The sequence below is a fragment of the Sipha flava genome, unplaced genomic scaffold, assembly GCF_003268045.1.
Source record: "Sipha flava isolate LNK unplaced genomic scaffold, YSA_version1 49_pilon_pilon, whole genome shotgun sequence".
Taxonomy (NCBI): Eukaryota; Metazoa; Arthropoda; class Insecta; order Hemiptera; family Aphididae; genus Sipha; species Sipha flava.
The window spans coordinates 692,132-708,733 of record NW_020273360.1 but is presented as its reverse complement, the minus strand read 5'-3'; the positions used below and the strand labels follow the sequence as shown (position 1 = coordinate 708,733).

At 26.8% G+C, this 16,602-nt stretch overlaps 2 protein-coding genes across 9 annotated transcripts in view; one reads left to right on the top strand and one right to left on the bottom strand.

The window, feature by feature from the left end:
- Nucleotides 1-380: 380 nt before the first annotated feature.
- Nucleotides 381-16,390, bottom strand: LOC112690272 (protein PFC0760c). 5 transcript variants are annotated; one of them, XM_025564244.1, is made up of 8 exons: nt 16,100-16,383; nt 15,014-15,177; nt 13,669-13,736; nt 13,198-13,610; nt 12,268-12,476; nt 11,886-12,152; nt 11,451-11,745; nt 10,394-11,181 (listed from the first exon to the last, which is right to left on the bottom strand). In XM_025564244.1, exons 4-8 carry the CDS (start codon nt 13,591-13,593, stop codon nt 10,831-10,833), a joined length of 1,518 nt encoding a protein of 505 aa, XP_025420029.1. In that variant the 5' UTR covers nt 13,594-13,610; nt 13,669-13,736; nt 15,014-15,177; nt 16,100-16,383; the 3' UTR covers nt 10,394-10,830. The 5 variants fall into 5 exon arrangements, with proteins under 5 accessions (XP_025420032.1, XP_025420029.1, XP_025420027.1 ...); XM_025564247.1 differs by lacking the exons at nt 10,394-11,181; nt 11,451-11,745; nt 11,886-12,152; nt 12,268-12,476; nt 13,669-13,736 and adding exons at nt 381-599; nt 664-1,068; nt 1,131-1,303; nt 1,380-1,703 and having other exon boundaries at nt 16,100-16,390; XM_025564242.1 differs by lacking the exon at nt 13,669-13,736.
- The window catches only part of LOC112690274 (UPF0769 protein C21orf59-like), a 44,424-nt gene continuing 31,700 nt past the window's right edge, over nt 3,879-16,602 (top strand). For 2 of the 4 annotated variants that reach the window (XM_025564250.1, XM_025564253.1), the window contains exons 1-5: nt 3,879-4,103; nt 5,118-5,274; nt 5,399-5,634; nt 5,692-5,862; nt 7,886-8,107. In XM_025564250.1, the coding sequence (XP_025420035.1) occupies nt 5,136-5,274; nt 5,399-5,634; nt 5,692-5,862; nt 7,886-8,107 (768 nt within the window). In that variant the 5' untranslated portion in view covers nt 3,879-4,103; nt 5,118-5,135. The other 2 variants (XM_025564252.1, XM_025564251.1) reach the window with 2 other exon arrangements.

Genomic DNA, 16,602 nt, shown 5'->3' with positions numbered 1-16,602 from the left:
AATTGAAAGATTTTTAAATCCAACAACTCAGTTTAAATAAAAATAGTCAATGCAAACAAAATTTGGTATTGTTTTTTTTAATATCAAAGCTATTTATTCAATATTTAATACTCTTTAAATGTTTCTATTAAAAATAAGTAAATGCTAATTTTAATTATATTTAGTATTATTTATCTATTTGTAAAAATATGATTATATTTTAAAATTAAAAGACGGTAGTCATAAAATGACATTTTTAAATTTTGTAAGAGAACAAAATATTAAATAATTAAAAATGTTTAAGAAAATATAAGCTATACGATTCCGAAGAAAATTATTATTTTTTTTAATAAATACAAAAAAATAATTCAAACATAGATAACATTAATATTATTAGATAAGCATATAAATAATTTTATAGTTTTTTTAATTTTTCAGCAACATTATCAGTTATTTCATCTTTTTTTAACATACGCATATAGATATCTAATTCATCTTCTTCTAAGTCATTTTCTGTCATAGGTATTTCTTCAACAGGACTTTCTGAATCAAAATATTTTTCTTCTTCATCAATACCCTTAATGTGCAGGTTATCATATTCTGGATTGTTATCTATATTGCTTCACAAAAGAATAATTAAAACAAATATATATTAATAATATATAAAATTTTAATATTTCTTACTCATAATCATAATCTTCTTGGCCACTTAAAAATTTCTGAATCATGTAGGATTTAAATTCATTTAATAATAGAAGTTTTTCATTTTCATTTAATTCCTTAATTTTGCATGGTTTTTGATTAAGAAAATGACCTTTTTTCCATCGATGTTTCCCAATTTTAACTGTTTGATTTTTTGGTTTATTATATTCACCCCAAAGTGAGGAAGACATACTAACTTCTAAAGATGATTCTTCTAATATATCATCATTATCATCATGAGCAGTAGTAACAGTATCATTATCATTATCACTATCATCATCAGTTTCATAATTTTTGTTAAGTTTATGAACTTCTTCTATTTGTTGTTTACGTTTTAAATCATCTCTATTGTCTCGATCAATTTGTTCAAATAAAACCTCAGTTAACCTTTAACAAATTAATTTTAATAATATACCTACAATAAATATTTATAACATGTTTCATATTACGAGTTTTGAGCTACATATTGATTGTCATAGTGAAATTTTTCTTCTTCCGACAGGTATTGTCCGACCAATTGTTCCCAAAGAAGGGGTTCTCGATTCCTCATCTCATTATCACTAAAATAATCACCTTTTAACAGTTCAAGCATAGCTTGATACCGCCGATTTTTGAAAACCATCTAAATAACATTAATATTTAATAATAATTATTAGCCAATTTAATAAATTATAATAAATCTATAATTTGTCATATACTTTTTTAGAATTTATTAAACGGCTCAATCTATGCAGATGAAAATTAATCTCATAGTTATTATCATTTTCAGATTTAAAGTATTCTAAATGATCTTCAATTAAATATTCACCAAATATGTATAAAAATTTTGAATGACCATCATTTAAAATGTTCTCTGCCATTTTTCGCCTTTCATCAAGTGAAAGTTCTGATTGATTTGTATGTTGACTATTAAAATCATTATTCAAAGCTTTCATAATAACATGATCAATAATTCTTTGTCGAAGTTTAATAGATTCTTCATCATTTGTATTAATATTAGTTGCTAATTGTTCTTCCATTTTCTAAATGATAAAAAAAAGAGATATTTTTACTCATAACATTAAAAAAAAAATAAAAATGTATTAAAATTTTTTACATATTAAGTATTTATTATTAACGATGACCAATTTTAGTTTTATTAGAAATATTTTAAAACTAATATGATCTGTTTGTTGTACGTTAACTTACAAAATTATCAGAAATTATTTCATACTGTTAAAGTTTGACTCGATTTCAATAAAATAAAGTAAACTTACAAGAAGTTATTAATATTTATTAATATATTTATAATAAATATTATACCTGAGTTTTCGATAATTATAGCGTCTCAGCAAATGGATTTTTAAATTAAAGCGTGATAATGGTAATTGATAATAAAAGCCAAAGATATACTATCATAATTATTATATTAAATGTTGATATGGAAGCACAGCTGTGTATATAACACAAGGCTTATAGATTGTAGTCTTTAAACTTTATAAATAACCAAGGTTTATAGATTATAGTTTATAATAACTGATTAAAGAATAATTCTACTTAATAAGTAGAACTTATAATATAATACGTCTATATCTAGGTTTTACTATTATGAGTTAAAAGTTTTTGAATCTATGTAATATGAATTGGTACCTAATAGAAATTTTTAAAAATTAAATGTAATGGATAATAATCGCCTGGATAAAAATTATAAATATTCTTCGAATAAACTGTTAAAGTTTAAAAAAATTTCATTGGAGGTTTTATTTAATCCGTTACTTATGTTATAAAATCTTTTATAACTTACTCTTATTGTTCAAATATTGAATAGATTATTAAAATAAAAATAAAAAAAATGAATAAGCTGCTATAACTAATAAATTTAAAATCATGAAAAACCAAATCATTTCATAATCATTATGTTTTTAGTAAAATTGATATTGCTTCTAAACTTAAATTCAAACATAAATAAATTTGTGAATTTTATATCATCATATAAAATAGATTTAAAAGTGTTATCAAAACATAGTCCCTATACAGAAATAGTAATAAGTAATTCCTTTAAATTTGAAATTACATTAAAAAAAAATATCAAAAAGCGATTTATGACCTTTTTTATGATCTTGGTAGAATATTATATGAAGTACCTACTATAACACATGGGCTGTATTAAGAATTTGTCTCTTCCCTAAAGTATAAATCTTAAAAATAGTGTCTTCAACCATACATTAAAAATCGTTGCGTTCACAATTCATTTTCGATATTTCAGTATATTATTACACAATATTTGTAATAATAATAAGATAAAATTCAAAATAATAACTGAGTTTTAATTACTTAAATAAATATAAAAAAATAACTTATAAATATATATTTTGTACGTTAGTAAATATTATAAATAATTTTACAATTTTACATTTTTTTTAATATAATTTTATTTATTTATCATTTATAAATAAATTACATTGAGAATGCTAAAAAAACAATTCCTTATTATTTAGAATAGGTAACCGTAAAAATATTGCTGTTCCTTTAAATATTTCAAGGGGATTACTGCCTCCCCGAATAACAAGTACACTGGTTATATGCTTTTTAAAATACTCTTATAACAAAATATATTTTGAGCAGTATATGCACTACAAATAAAAATAATATTTTAGAATTCATTAAGAATATTAAATTTGGTGTAATATGTACAGGGGCGGAACTAGGAGTGGAAGATGGGGATTTATCCCCAGGCGTAACATTTTAGAGGGTGTAATTTTTGTAATTATTAATAATTAATTTGATATTTTTAGTTTTACTATTTGGTAGGTACTACTATTTTACTACTAATAGGTTAAAACTCAATTAGTATGATTGTATATTAATTATTAGAAAAAAATTCTTCAGAAGAGTATTTGATTATTGATCTATGATAGGGCGTAATTTTAACATTTTCCCGGGCGTAAAAATTCCTAGTTCCACCTCTGAATATGAATGAATGTCATAATGATGGAAAGTAAAATTTAAATAGCGGTAGAAATTGGATACCTATTATCGCAGGCTTGCAGATTTTAATTGCTATTTAAATTTAAATATTTTTGATGGATTATAGCAATCACCAATATATTTATGATTGAAGATCATAATGATGGTGATTTTACGACGTTGTTACTCATGATTCGTATCATATTGTACAGCTGTTGCTATGGCAACCGGTTAAGGTTTATCTTGATAACTTGTTTATGTTTACTGTGTTCAGTGTCAAACTCCGTTTACTGTTTTTATTTTAATAGGTTCATCAATCGTTGAGAACAAAGGAAATTATTGGATTTTGAATTTTAGTGTTATTCATATTTTACATCATATCTATTGCTCACTATTTGGCATTATAAGTCAAGGTTGATAAAAGTGGCTTAAGGCATTTTTAATCTTGTTTCTCAGAAGATTATTTTACGCTATTGGTAAGCTCTTTATATAAACACATATTTATGTGAATGTGAACTTATGTAAAGCTATGTGTGATCCTTAGTGTTATATTAACAAGTAGAAATTACAAAAATTGTAAAAACGCCATTGTTATTAATATAACCAAGTACCTATGTATGTAATTTCATAGGAAAAAATTGTAAGTAGATTTATTTATAAATTATAGGAATATAAAAATAGTAACCAATTTTAATATTGTTTTCCATCAATCTTGAATTAAATGTTTGAGAGTTTTAAATTGCATAATGTTTTGATCATGTAAATTTGGTTTAAAAAAAAATACTTTGGTTTTTATGTATAATAGATGAAAACTGTAATTAAAATAGTGATAAAATAATTATAGTAGGTATCTATCATGATTTATTTATATATATTTATTATATCATGGTATCTATCACTAATCAATTTTTTTAAAAAAAGTTTTTAAGTATGTTTAAATAAATTATTGTACATTTAGTTAAATAAATATTTAGTTACATTTGTGTGATAGCAAAAAAATAAAAAGTATATAAAATACTATTATTCAAAATTATGTTAACTATAAAAAATATTATTGTGATCTTGATCTCAATTATTTTTCATATGCTATGATTCATTATTGCTTTCAAATTTATATAAATAATATGCCTAACATAACACCATGGATAAACATAAATTTAATTTATTAGCTTAGTTATTATAACTTTAGTATTCAATGGTTAGTGAACCATAAAAACTTGTTTATCTATTATGTCTAGATACCAATTTATAATAATTAGAAGTTACTGATTAGTTAAATATTTCTATTTATGTGTAATTTATTTGTGTAGATTACTAAATGTTTACAGTTTATGATCATTGAACAGTTTAGGGACCCTATTTTTTTCTCTAAATAACTATATATATTAATATAATTTATGTTTTATACTTTTAATGTTTATATTATTATTATTATTATAAGTTATTTAGTAATAAAGCAATTTTATACTAATTAAATTAAATGTTTTCAGTGTATTCAAAATTAAAAAATGGTATTGATTCATGTTAAGTATGGGGATGATAGTCAATTTTTGTATGAGGCATCTTTGGAAACTTCTGTTGACGAATGTACATTAAATATTACATCAATTTATAATGGCCGTTTAAAAATATCCAGAATTTGTAGTGGTAATTATTATTAATTAAATTAAATATTTTTTTTATTTATAGACTTTAAAAATGTAAATATTCTTTTTCCATTAATATTATGATTACTTTTATTAACCTTCAATTTTTTTTTTTTTTTTTTTAGAAATGGAAGAACTTAAGAAGCATGGTACATTGTTACCACCTGAAATTATGGGATTAACTGATGAACAAGTTATTGAACTAAAATTGGTTGATACTTGGGGTGAAAAGTGTACTCCTAGTAATGGATATACAATTCATAAAGATCCAGTTGGTCGTCGAAATGGAAAACAACCTAATGAAAAAATGCAAAATGTATTGTCTAAGACAATTGAAGAGGTTAAGGCTAGTGTGTCTAAAGTTAGTATTTTAATTAAATTAACTATTAATTGTTTAATAAATTGTATTTATTTGTAGAAATTAGTTCAGTCTCAGATTCCATTAACTCAAAAGAAAGTTCAAGAAGCACTTGATTTGCTCCGAGGTGCCATTATGATTGTTTATCCAATGAATTTACCACCTCATGATAACATAAGACTTGAGCTAGAAAATAATGAGGATCTAACAGGAACACATGCATCATTAGAGGTAAAAAAAAATACATGTTGTTTTATTGATTTAGGGTTTTCAGATTTTTTTTTTTTTGCAAATTGTTAGCTTCAAACCTTTGTATTATTATTATGAATAGATAAGTGTTTGTTATAGTTGAATAATGTATTGTATTCTATATTATAATTACCCAGTTAATATTTTTTATATGTTTTAAGATTTTAAAATTTTGGGCTAATATGATTTATACAAAAAACAGTTATGAATTAAAAAATAATTAGTTATATTATTATTTTTTACTAACTAATTTACTATTCACTATTATTTTATTATTAAATTAGTAATTTAAGTATTTGAAGGATCCAGTGCAAGAACCAGCTATCTCCACTTTTTGAAATTGTTCAGTACAAATAAATAACGAAATAAATATATTTCTAATTGAGTTATAAATATAATATAAACATAATTGAATTCTTCGTATGAAGAGCTATCTATATGTATATTTAAATTCACATTTTACATTATTTTAAGTACATTAAATAGTAAAAATAAAAAAACATGGAGATACCTGGTTATTGCACCGAATTAAATTTTTTTTTTTTGTTTTTGACCTAATATCAATTTAAGTTGAAAATATAATCATAAATATTAAAAAGTTGCAAAACTTTAAAACTATGTATTATAGTTATGTTTTACAAAACAGTATATAGTAATACAACATATTCTTGATTTATAATAATAAATTCACTAAAAAATGTGGAGATGGCTGGTTATTGCACCGAATCTTATGATTTATAAAAATGAAAAAAAATATTACTGTTTGTTTTACCCTTAATTTTTGACCTTTTTAACATACAAATAATAAATTAGATTCACTTTTCGATGTATTGGAAAATGTACTACACTATTGAAGTCGAAAATTAAAATATTTTAACTACAACAAATCTCGCGCACTATTATACAGTGTTGACCATGTCTTGGTGCAACAACCGGATACCTCCAGAGATAGCTGGTTGTTGCACCTTAACTGTATACCAGACATCTCCATTTGTATGATATTAGGCTATCTAATGAACGGACATAGCTGATTATTGCACCGAAATGTAGACAAAATTCTTCGTTATCAGATAATGTAAAAACATGCATTTTAAAAAAAAATTGGAGATAGCCGGTTCTTGCATTGGACCCTTCATTTACTAGCCTTTTTATACTATTAACGTTGATTAAGCAAAATACAAATAATAGTTGTAAAACCAGAATAAAGTGTTAAAAAAAAAATGTTTTTAAATAACCATTTACTTTGGCTTGTTAATTTTTAAATACCATAAGAAATAATTCCTTCTTGAACATCAATTATTTTTTGTCATTTAAATATACGAAAAATGTATGTATGTTATAATTGGTACTTTATATATCATTAAAATGTTGGTCTGTAATAAAAATTTTTATTAAAATAACTTAATATGTCTAATAAATATGTTGTAACTAATAAATGTAATGTGTGGTAAAAATGTATTGATAAGAATGATAGTCTTAATTAAATTAATATCTTCAAGCACTCTGTGAAGTACTTTTAGTTCCCATGCAAGCTGAAAAAATCATATCTTTATGTATTCAATTGTTTTTATTGATTTAATATAGATTAGGTTTTCTAAAACAATAGTGCTCTAATCAAGATAAAGCTTTTATCCCTCTTCCCTAATTCTTATTTTTACTAGTGATATAATTGGTTGAAGTTTGGAAAGATTATACAATTACAATATGTACATTAAATTGTCATTTTAGAATATTCAATTTAAAAGATAATAGTGTTTTTACTTTTTTACTTAACAAGTATAAATTGTCATTTTTAAATAAGTAAATATATATAAAAATTATACAAATATCTAGTTATGGATAATATATAGATAATTTTTATTGATATATGCATATTCATTCAATCTGTGAATATTCTAAATAATGTGCGATGTATATTATTTTTATTTAATTCTTGTGGTTATTATGTTGATAAAATAGTATATATCGATTTCAATAATAGTTTCATATTATATTTTTACCTTAGGTAATTCCGCCAAATGCAGCTCAGCTCTGGTTTTCTGGTCGTGAGTTATTACGGGAACCAAACAAAAAAATGAAGGACTATTTGGGACGAAATGAAAAAACAAAGGTTGTATTGAAACTCACTAAGACTGGTTCTGGACCACCTGCTCGTGAACCTTTGTTAAGCGAACAAGATCGCAAATTGTTAATGGCTGAGGCTTATAAAAAACAAGAAGAATTAAAGGTAAGATAGTTAAGATAATTACTGCATAAATTGTAATTTTATAAAAGTTTTAGATTTGTAAGGAAAATAAATATATTTTTTTTAAGTTAGTAAAAAGTATATAGAGAGTATACCTATACATAAATATTTTATTTTATCAAATTAAATTGTTTATAGTTTTGTTGATTTATTATTATTATGTAAATATTTACTCAATAATTCAGTAATAAGTAATTACTACTAACATTTTTCTATAAAAAATATTCCAGTATACTTTATTATATACATAATACTATAATAAAGATATATTATATTGATATATACTAACATTTTCCAATTTTTCTTGATACTTGATTTCTTTTAAATATTTTCCTCGGTCAAATTCCCATAAAAATATTTGTTGACTTAATTAATTTTAATTCATTATTATGTATAACTTTGCTGTTTAAATATATTTTTTGTCAATGTAATAAGATTAATAAATACGAATACCAAAAGTATATAACTAAGAAAATTATTTTCCATTAAAGAAATCAAGAATCTTTTAAATTAATTAAATAATAATAATTGTCAAATGAGTAGTATTGTAACCAACTGTTTCCATTCAACTCTTGGTCCAAATAAAAAAATGAAAATGAGTAATAATAATAATAACTAAGGTATAATTTTAAGCTGTAGCTATAAATTAAAATTGGTAACAATAGCATTATTTAATTGAATATTTTAACAACTATTAATATTATCTCATTGATTTAAGTTAGAAAAATTCATCAGAATGATATTGATGAAACTTACAGAAAAATTTACTTCTCGAATTTCTTTTTTAAGCAAATAACATATTTATAATTAATAATAATTCATCATTTTTGTGATATGCTTCAACATTATAAATAAATAAATAATTATATTCCATTGCTTCCTTCAAAATCTAATAATCACTTGAGATTGATTTTGACAACAGTTATAATTCTTATTTTTGAATAAGCTATCAATTATTACCTTTATTTTGATTAAGATTATATTATTTTAATAGTCAATACAGCAGGATAACATTGTTATAACATATGGTTAAAGAAAATGTAGAGGAATTTAATGTAAAATGTTGTTTAGCACAAGTTTGTACGAATTATTTGATTTTCATATTATAAGTGGAGACATATTTTTTAATATTAATATGGTTGTATAAAAATAAACGATGTACAGGATACTTGTATGTATTTAGCCATTAAATGTTTAGGTAAATAAAACAAATTTTAGATTCAGAGCACGCAGTTAATACCATGCAATAATATGAATATATTTTTTCTAACAATGTTTTGAACACTCATATATATTTTAATTTACTGTTATCATATATTTTAAGAATTGAAATATTCTATATTTTGGTATTTGTAAATACTTCTAACATGGACATAAAAATTCTGTAGAATTAAAAGTGAAATTATGGCAACAAAAAATTAGATGAAATATCTAACAATAAATATGAATACAGTTTAACAATACGAGCATTTTCAATGTATTATGTGGTTTTTTTTATATGATGTTTCTATAAATTTATAAAATATTCCGAATAAGCAGTAAGCCATGACGAAAAAGAAATTAATTTCTATGGCAAACTGTCATTTGTAAGTTGGTTGGGTTATACGGTAAAAACCAAAATGTCGCGTGACGTTAAGCGCCATAATTTATTACTGTTGGCAGTTAGGGTTAAAATTATTATCCGTACTACAGTGTTCAAAGTTCACCGCTTATTCTTTTCATGTAACTTTAAAATTGTCCTTTTTTCGTATGTTTTCGTTTTATTAAGCTATGTTCAAAGTGCATTTGTATACCTTAAGGAGTTTGTAGTTTATATTATTTTTATAAAAAATATTTTCCAAAAACATTTATTATAGATTTTATTTAAAAAAATAGTTTATCGATTTTTCGTTAAATTATTCTGTATTTCGAGTAAAATACTTGATTTTGGTTGTACACTTATTATTCAAATTTTTATGATGTCAAACTGTCTAGAATTGTAATATAATGGCTTTGAGAAGATGAGTCGATATTCGATATGTAGATATTAATGGCTATTGATATTTATATTGAGCTGTCAGCATAAATATTAGCCTGAATTTAAAATAAGATACATATTTATTTTTGAAAATAATTTTTTGTTTATTTGAATGTGATAAAACATAAAAAAGTATTACATTTATATATTTATAATATTAGCATAAAAAAAAAAAAAAATGATTAGTGAGTAAAATATTAATAAGATATTTGTCAAAAAAAAATTACAAAAAGTCTTTTGAAAAAAAAAAGACTACTCATGCCACCAATGTAATTTAAGAATATTTGTATGGTCTGAACATGGCCTATACATATTTTATACACTGATATTATAATGCAGAATATGTGGTATATTTACGTATTTACGTGTATATGTACGTATTTTAGTATCTGACATATTACATTAAAAAAATAATATTATGTATCCAAATAAGGTTTTTGCAAAAGCTTTTTAAATCGTTCGCGAAATTTAAATCTTATTAAAATAATATTATATTATCTCTTCTATATCTTCGATAAGGTTCGATTCGCTGGTAACCATCTGGCGGCGGTACAGCGTCCCCTAATAATATTATATAGGGCGATGAAAGGAAGATCCAAACCGGAGATTTATGCGTACTGATGCTCATTTTCGTATTTCACGTGACGGCGGCGATGGCCGGCCAACGGTTGTCAGTGTATCGCGCTTATTATACGTCCGGACTTTCGGTTAGCGGTCTGCCAACGGCTATGTCCGCCGACTTGGCCACCAACGCCTCGATGACGCTCAGCTCTTGCATCTCGTCATGTAGTTTCTTTTGCTTTCGCTCCTTAGACGTTTGATTGGGTTTCATAAACGGCTCGTCGACCGCAGCCGCGTCGTCGTCCGCGCACCACTGGCACGTCATCCGGGCGTCGTCTCCCACTTTGACCGTCTGATGAACGATGAGTAGCGTGAGGAATGATATCGCGAACAGTATTCCGGGTACGGTGACGCCAATCATCAGTTCCCACCACGTTTTGTTCAAGTCAAAACGGGCCAGTGCCGAGAACGAGTCGTTCTGTATACACACACACACACACATTCACACACAATATTAATTTACAATACTGTTTTATATTAATCTGATGTTATTGTTGGTAAAGTGCTGCGTAGAAATAATAAATAAATACATAGTGCTAATTGTATGTTTGGCAAACGAGTTTTTACAGAGCATAATAATTATTAAGATTATAAATTCCGTCTTGATTATCGAAACGTTGTCACATTACCATTTCATGAGTTAAATATTTTTCCAAATGATGGCGAGAAAGAAAATAATAAATATACCTTTGTGTAAAAACATGGGAATCGGCTTTGCGCCGTGTGGTTATCGCCCGCTCTGCCGTGCGTGTTACTGAAGTCCTTGCACTCGTTGCGCAACGTATTGACGCACCCTTGCTGATTGATGTACAGTCTGCTGGAGTTGAAGACTGTCAAGGAAGATTGCGTGGGTACAAACTCGTTATTTTCGTCGAGCAGCCGATTACTTGACTCATAGATCGTCCAGAACGTCGTGAAGTTGATGAACAGTTGTGGCATCAACGATTCGTCGAGCACAGTGCCGTTAATACAGTCTATAGCTCTGGTGATGATCGTGACGAGAAGTGAAAATGAAAAAGAAAAACAGATAAACATTCTCGTTTCGCTGCACTCGAATATTATATTTTATGTGACTGCTGCTACTACTTAAAGTATATATCGCCATGTACCGTGATAACTTACCTGAGTGAGTTTCCGCTGTCTTTCGTTATACCGTTACAGCTGGCCATGAATATGCCGATGGTCGAGTTCTCGTCTGTCCATATCTCTCTAGGCGTGGCTAGTTGTTCTCCCTGCGTCGCGTTACCGTTGGCCTTGTTGTACGCCACCACTCGCTGACAATCGCCCGTGTAAACCGTGTCACCCAGTCGCAGAAATACGTTCACCCCCGTCGTCGTAATTTTGTTACAGTACCGATCACAGGCAAACGGCCATTTGATCGATTTGCAACTATACATGAACGTATTGAAAATCGTGGTCAATGTTAACCTCTCTTGTTAACTACGTATGTGTCGTATATACAAATCGAAAGGACGAGTAATCCCCAACAAGTTGTTTTTTTTACCTTCCGTTATCGCAGTGAAAGTAGCCGTTGAGCTTCAAATTTTCTCGATCGCTGTCGAACGCTAACTCGCTGTTGCTAGTGTTGTAGTAACATTGGTACAGTTCCGACATGTTGGAACAATGTCCCAGTCTACAGGCCATGATACCCGTAAGGCCTAGGCACTCTTTGTTGTTATTGCAGTTGTATCGTTTTAGAGTTTCTGGATTTGCCTGCGGAATAATGTCGTATTGACGGAGAAGTTGAAGCGCGACTGTATATTTATTATATTGTTCGACGAGTACTGGGTGCCTATCGATAATATATCATATATACCGCGATTGGCAAGACCGAAAAAGCGAGTTCTATTGCTGAAATACGTGACATGATTATTTTTTAAGTGTTTCAGGATGGCAGAGGTGACCCATATAGTATAGGTATATGTATAGCGTTGTACTAGCTAGTGCTATACATGTAATATATTCTATACCGATATACTTATATACTTAGACTTTATTTTTATTTAACGAAAATCATATTCACGTTTAAAGTTAATAATAATTGCGCCCTGGTTATTTATTTGATCACGAAATGCGTGCTAACCTGACGATGGGGTGCTGGTGTTTATTACAACAATACTACAATATATATGGATTGCAAAGTTTATTTAAATTTTTTCACGTATACCACCGTACATTCAACCTATATCACTTTTGCGTGACGGAATCGTATTTTTTATGTACAGAAAACATGGTGTTTGGAGCACGCTTGATGCATGTACTGGGGCTTTTGTTTGATTTCTACTAGAAATATTCGGGTTTAATGACCACATACGATTGTGGTTGTGGTGGTGGTGGTGGTATTGGCAGCTTTGACGGTGGGACGACCGCACAAGGTTAACAATGGTCAAATAATAAAAATAAAAACTTCGATAAGGTCATATTGGATACTTGCCTGCGGACAGGAGACGGTCGTTAGTCTAGTGCAGTTTTCCACTCCGATCTCGGTGCCGTTTTGTCGTACGGTGACCAAATACTGCGGGCAGTTTCCCGATGCTTTCGTCAGGCACCATTCGCCGCAAGACGCCCATTCGCAGTTGTTGGATACAGTCGAGTTGATTGTTTGGCACATGATCGGTACCGTTTCGATTGCCGCGTTGAATGCCCTGTAACCTGGCAAGTAGATGGCTACCGACAGGTAAACCAACGATACGGAGCTCAACACAAATGTCAACTGGCACACGCATATCAGGCCGCATATGTGCCTGTCCTGTTCGGGTATGGGTTTCGGCGGTGGTTCGACCTTCTTTTTTCGGCCTCCGCCGTTGCTGCCCCGGTTTTTGGTCGCCATAAACTTTTGGTATTTTCCTGTCAATATTAGGTAAAATATTATACTCTTACACGTTTTACCGGATTTCTTCAGTACATTTTGTTTTTATTTGTTGGGTTTCAAACAATTGCAGTATCTTGTTTGCGCTGGAGCCATAAAAGGAGCTAAAAAGTTTAAAAAGTATACATGTGTAGAACTATATGATATTCTAAATGATTTGTTCATCAACTATATCGCGGTGTTTTCCTCAGTGATTATATTTTATATTAAAAGGTTAGGTTTATTGAATTAAACCTTAGTTATTGTAGACATATGCTGTTCGTAGATCAAGTAGTTATTTTACAATGTTCACGATTGAGAGGTCAGAACGGAGAAATATGAAAATAATTCTCTACCGTGCACCGGTCTTTCGGTTGGACAGCAATAATAATAAAAAAAAAAAAAAACGTATTCTTTGTTTAAAAATCATTAAATTCAAAAATCGATCACTTAATTAATTTTACCTGCAGTGTACTTATAGTAATGAAATAAAGACGTGTATTTATTTTGTTAGTGAAAACAGTATTATATTATACAATGTTAATGTATACTATAATGTACAAAAAAAAAAAAAAAAATAAAAATAATCATTGAAATACACGTCAGTTTTTATTTTGAATTTATTAATTATTATTTATTTTTGAATATAACAACTATAATAATCGATTAAATGGTCATTTATAATGTTAAAACTCTTCTACTTATTTTAATTTACGGTTCGGTAAATGTCTTGGATATAGTTTCAGGTTTATTACCTCTAAATTTCTATTGCAAATAACTACACGTGACCTTTACAAATAAGTAGTACTTTTATAAACATTATAATGAAATGTTAAAATTATATTTGGAAAATCACTATAAAGTGCTAATTAGTGATATGACTTACGGGTTAGAATTTACTGTTTTTTTTTTTAAAGGTAAAGACGTGAGGCAAATTAAATATTTTAAGTGTTTAAAATCATTAACTTTATAATTTTTACATATATTATTGAGTAATAAATCTTAAAAAGTATTTTTTAAAATGTCGAATTATTTATAGTTTTATTAAGTACCAATATATTTGTCTCTATTTCTTTACAGTATAGGTTTTAGCAATTTAAGCAATGAAAAAACAAATCTATAGGTAGGCGTAGGCGTTTTTATTTAAAATGCAGCTAATATTTTACTGGGTTTTTAGTTCTAAATACTAGTTTAAAATATAGCAAAGATACGTGTATTACAAGTGATTGCAATTTAATCTTTAACTATATTTGTCGTAACATGTATTTTGTTAAATATTATCGATTCCTGAATAATTACTAATATTATCGTCAGAATTAAAGTGTGTATCGCAGTGTAAAATACAATTGTATACAAGCTGAGCATAGCAGAAAGTTAGAAATTATTAAGAACTTGTACTTACTCTTTTTTGTGTACACTAAAATGTACGGTTTATGGGTGAAAGGATTTGTTTATGTTGAACTTTGTTGATTCCTATTATTATTAAGGCTTATTAAATTCATCGGTGACAGGTTTGTCAAGCCGTTAGTAAACTTCTTCTTTCTTGGGCTTTGTATATAAAATTCCCTTATGTGCGTTAATGAAAAAAAATGTGTTAAAAATATATTGAAAAGATAAAATTTGATCTATTTTGTTAATTTTTAAAAATATGGTAATTGGAAAAGCTTTGCTAAATACAACATTGCATTTATATTATTAAATTTGGAATAAATTATTATAATTTATCTACTATTACATTTACAAAAGCACAATAACTTATATTTTTATTACTAGAATTTTTTTTATTTCAAAAAATGTTACTAATAATTGGTACTAAATTTTATATGCATGAATATTTTACAGTTAACATTTAAATATTGAGTTATTAGTTTTTTTTTTTGTAGCCTTGTCCGTATTTAGTATTTTAAAATATGAGTATCATAATATTTGACTTTTTATTGTTATTGTATTTATGTATTTAATTTATCTTAATTTATGTACGTATTGTATACATTTATAGTATGCTAACGTTCATAAAATAAACCATGAGCTAAATGATTCTTATTCTAGACTCTATTTTAATTGATGAACAATTAATATTTGACTGAGTAATTATGAATAATAAATAGCAATTGACTATCATTTTATACAATTATGTTACAACGTGCCTATTGTTGTATAAGTCCTATAAAACTGTTATTATTATAAATGTATTATGTCAAAGTTAAAGTTTTTTTTAAAGAAAATTATGTTATCAATCACGTAATAAGATTAAATCGTGGTGAACTATGAAGGTCTAAATTAAAATTTCATAAAAAGAAGTGTATATTATCTTAATAAATTATAGTTCAATAATGAAGGGTAAAATATACTGTTTATTATGCTATAAGCTGATTGAAATAAATTTGTGTTATGTGATTTATAACTAATAAACTGTCAATAATAATAATATAATAATAATATATATGTCACATTATATATAAAATTATCGTGATATTCGTATACTTACAGTTTTTTTTGTTTCTTGAATACTTGGTTGTAAATTTTGAAGCATATCAAAATGAAAATATATTTTGGTTTGTTATCTTTTTGAAAATGTTCTTATTACCTGTAATTTTTGATCGTTCATGTTTCTATACATCGTCTAAGTAATAATTAAAATTATTATTTATCGATATTATATAATTTAACTGTACACCTATATCGATGGGTGTCTAGTCGAAAACTGTTGCATTACGAAAGCATATTTGAACGGAACACGTAATTCCGATAGAGTGACACTCCCCTATTTATTCGATGCTACCAGTGGAGAAGGGTCTCAAACCACAACGAACCCTGGTGGAAGTTTTTTCTCTTTGTACATATCAGCCCCTCTCTTGTACTAGGTCAAATCGATTGTGTTTAAGATGATCTGGCGTTGAATGTCCAATTGAATTAATGTAGGCATATTACTATGTAATTGTATATATATATATATATATATATATATATATATATATATATATATATATA

Excerpts from the sequence above, each read along its gene's own strand:
- LOC112690272 (XM_025564244.1), bottom strand. The coding sequence starts at position 13,593 with ATGGCGACCAAAAACCGGGGCAGCAACGGCGGAGGCCGAAAAAAGAAG. Across the intron at positions 11,746-11,885 it reads GACAGCGGAAACTCACTCAG|AGCTATAGACTGTATTAACG; the intron begins GTAAGTTATCAC and ends GATCATCACCAG. Across the intron at positions 11,182-11,450 it reads TCCCATGTTTTTACACAAAG|AACGACTCGTTCTCGGCACT; the intron begins GTATATTTATTA and ends GTGTGTATACAG.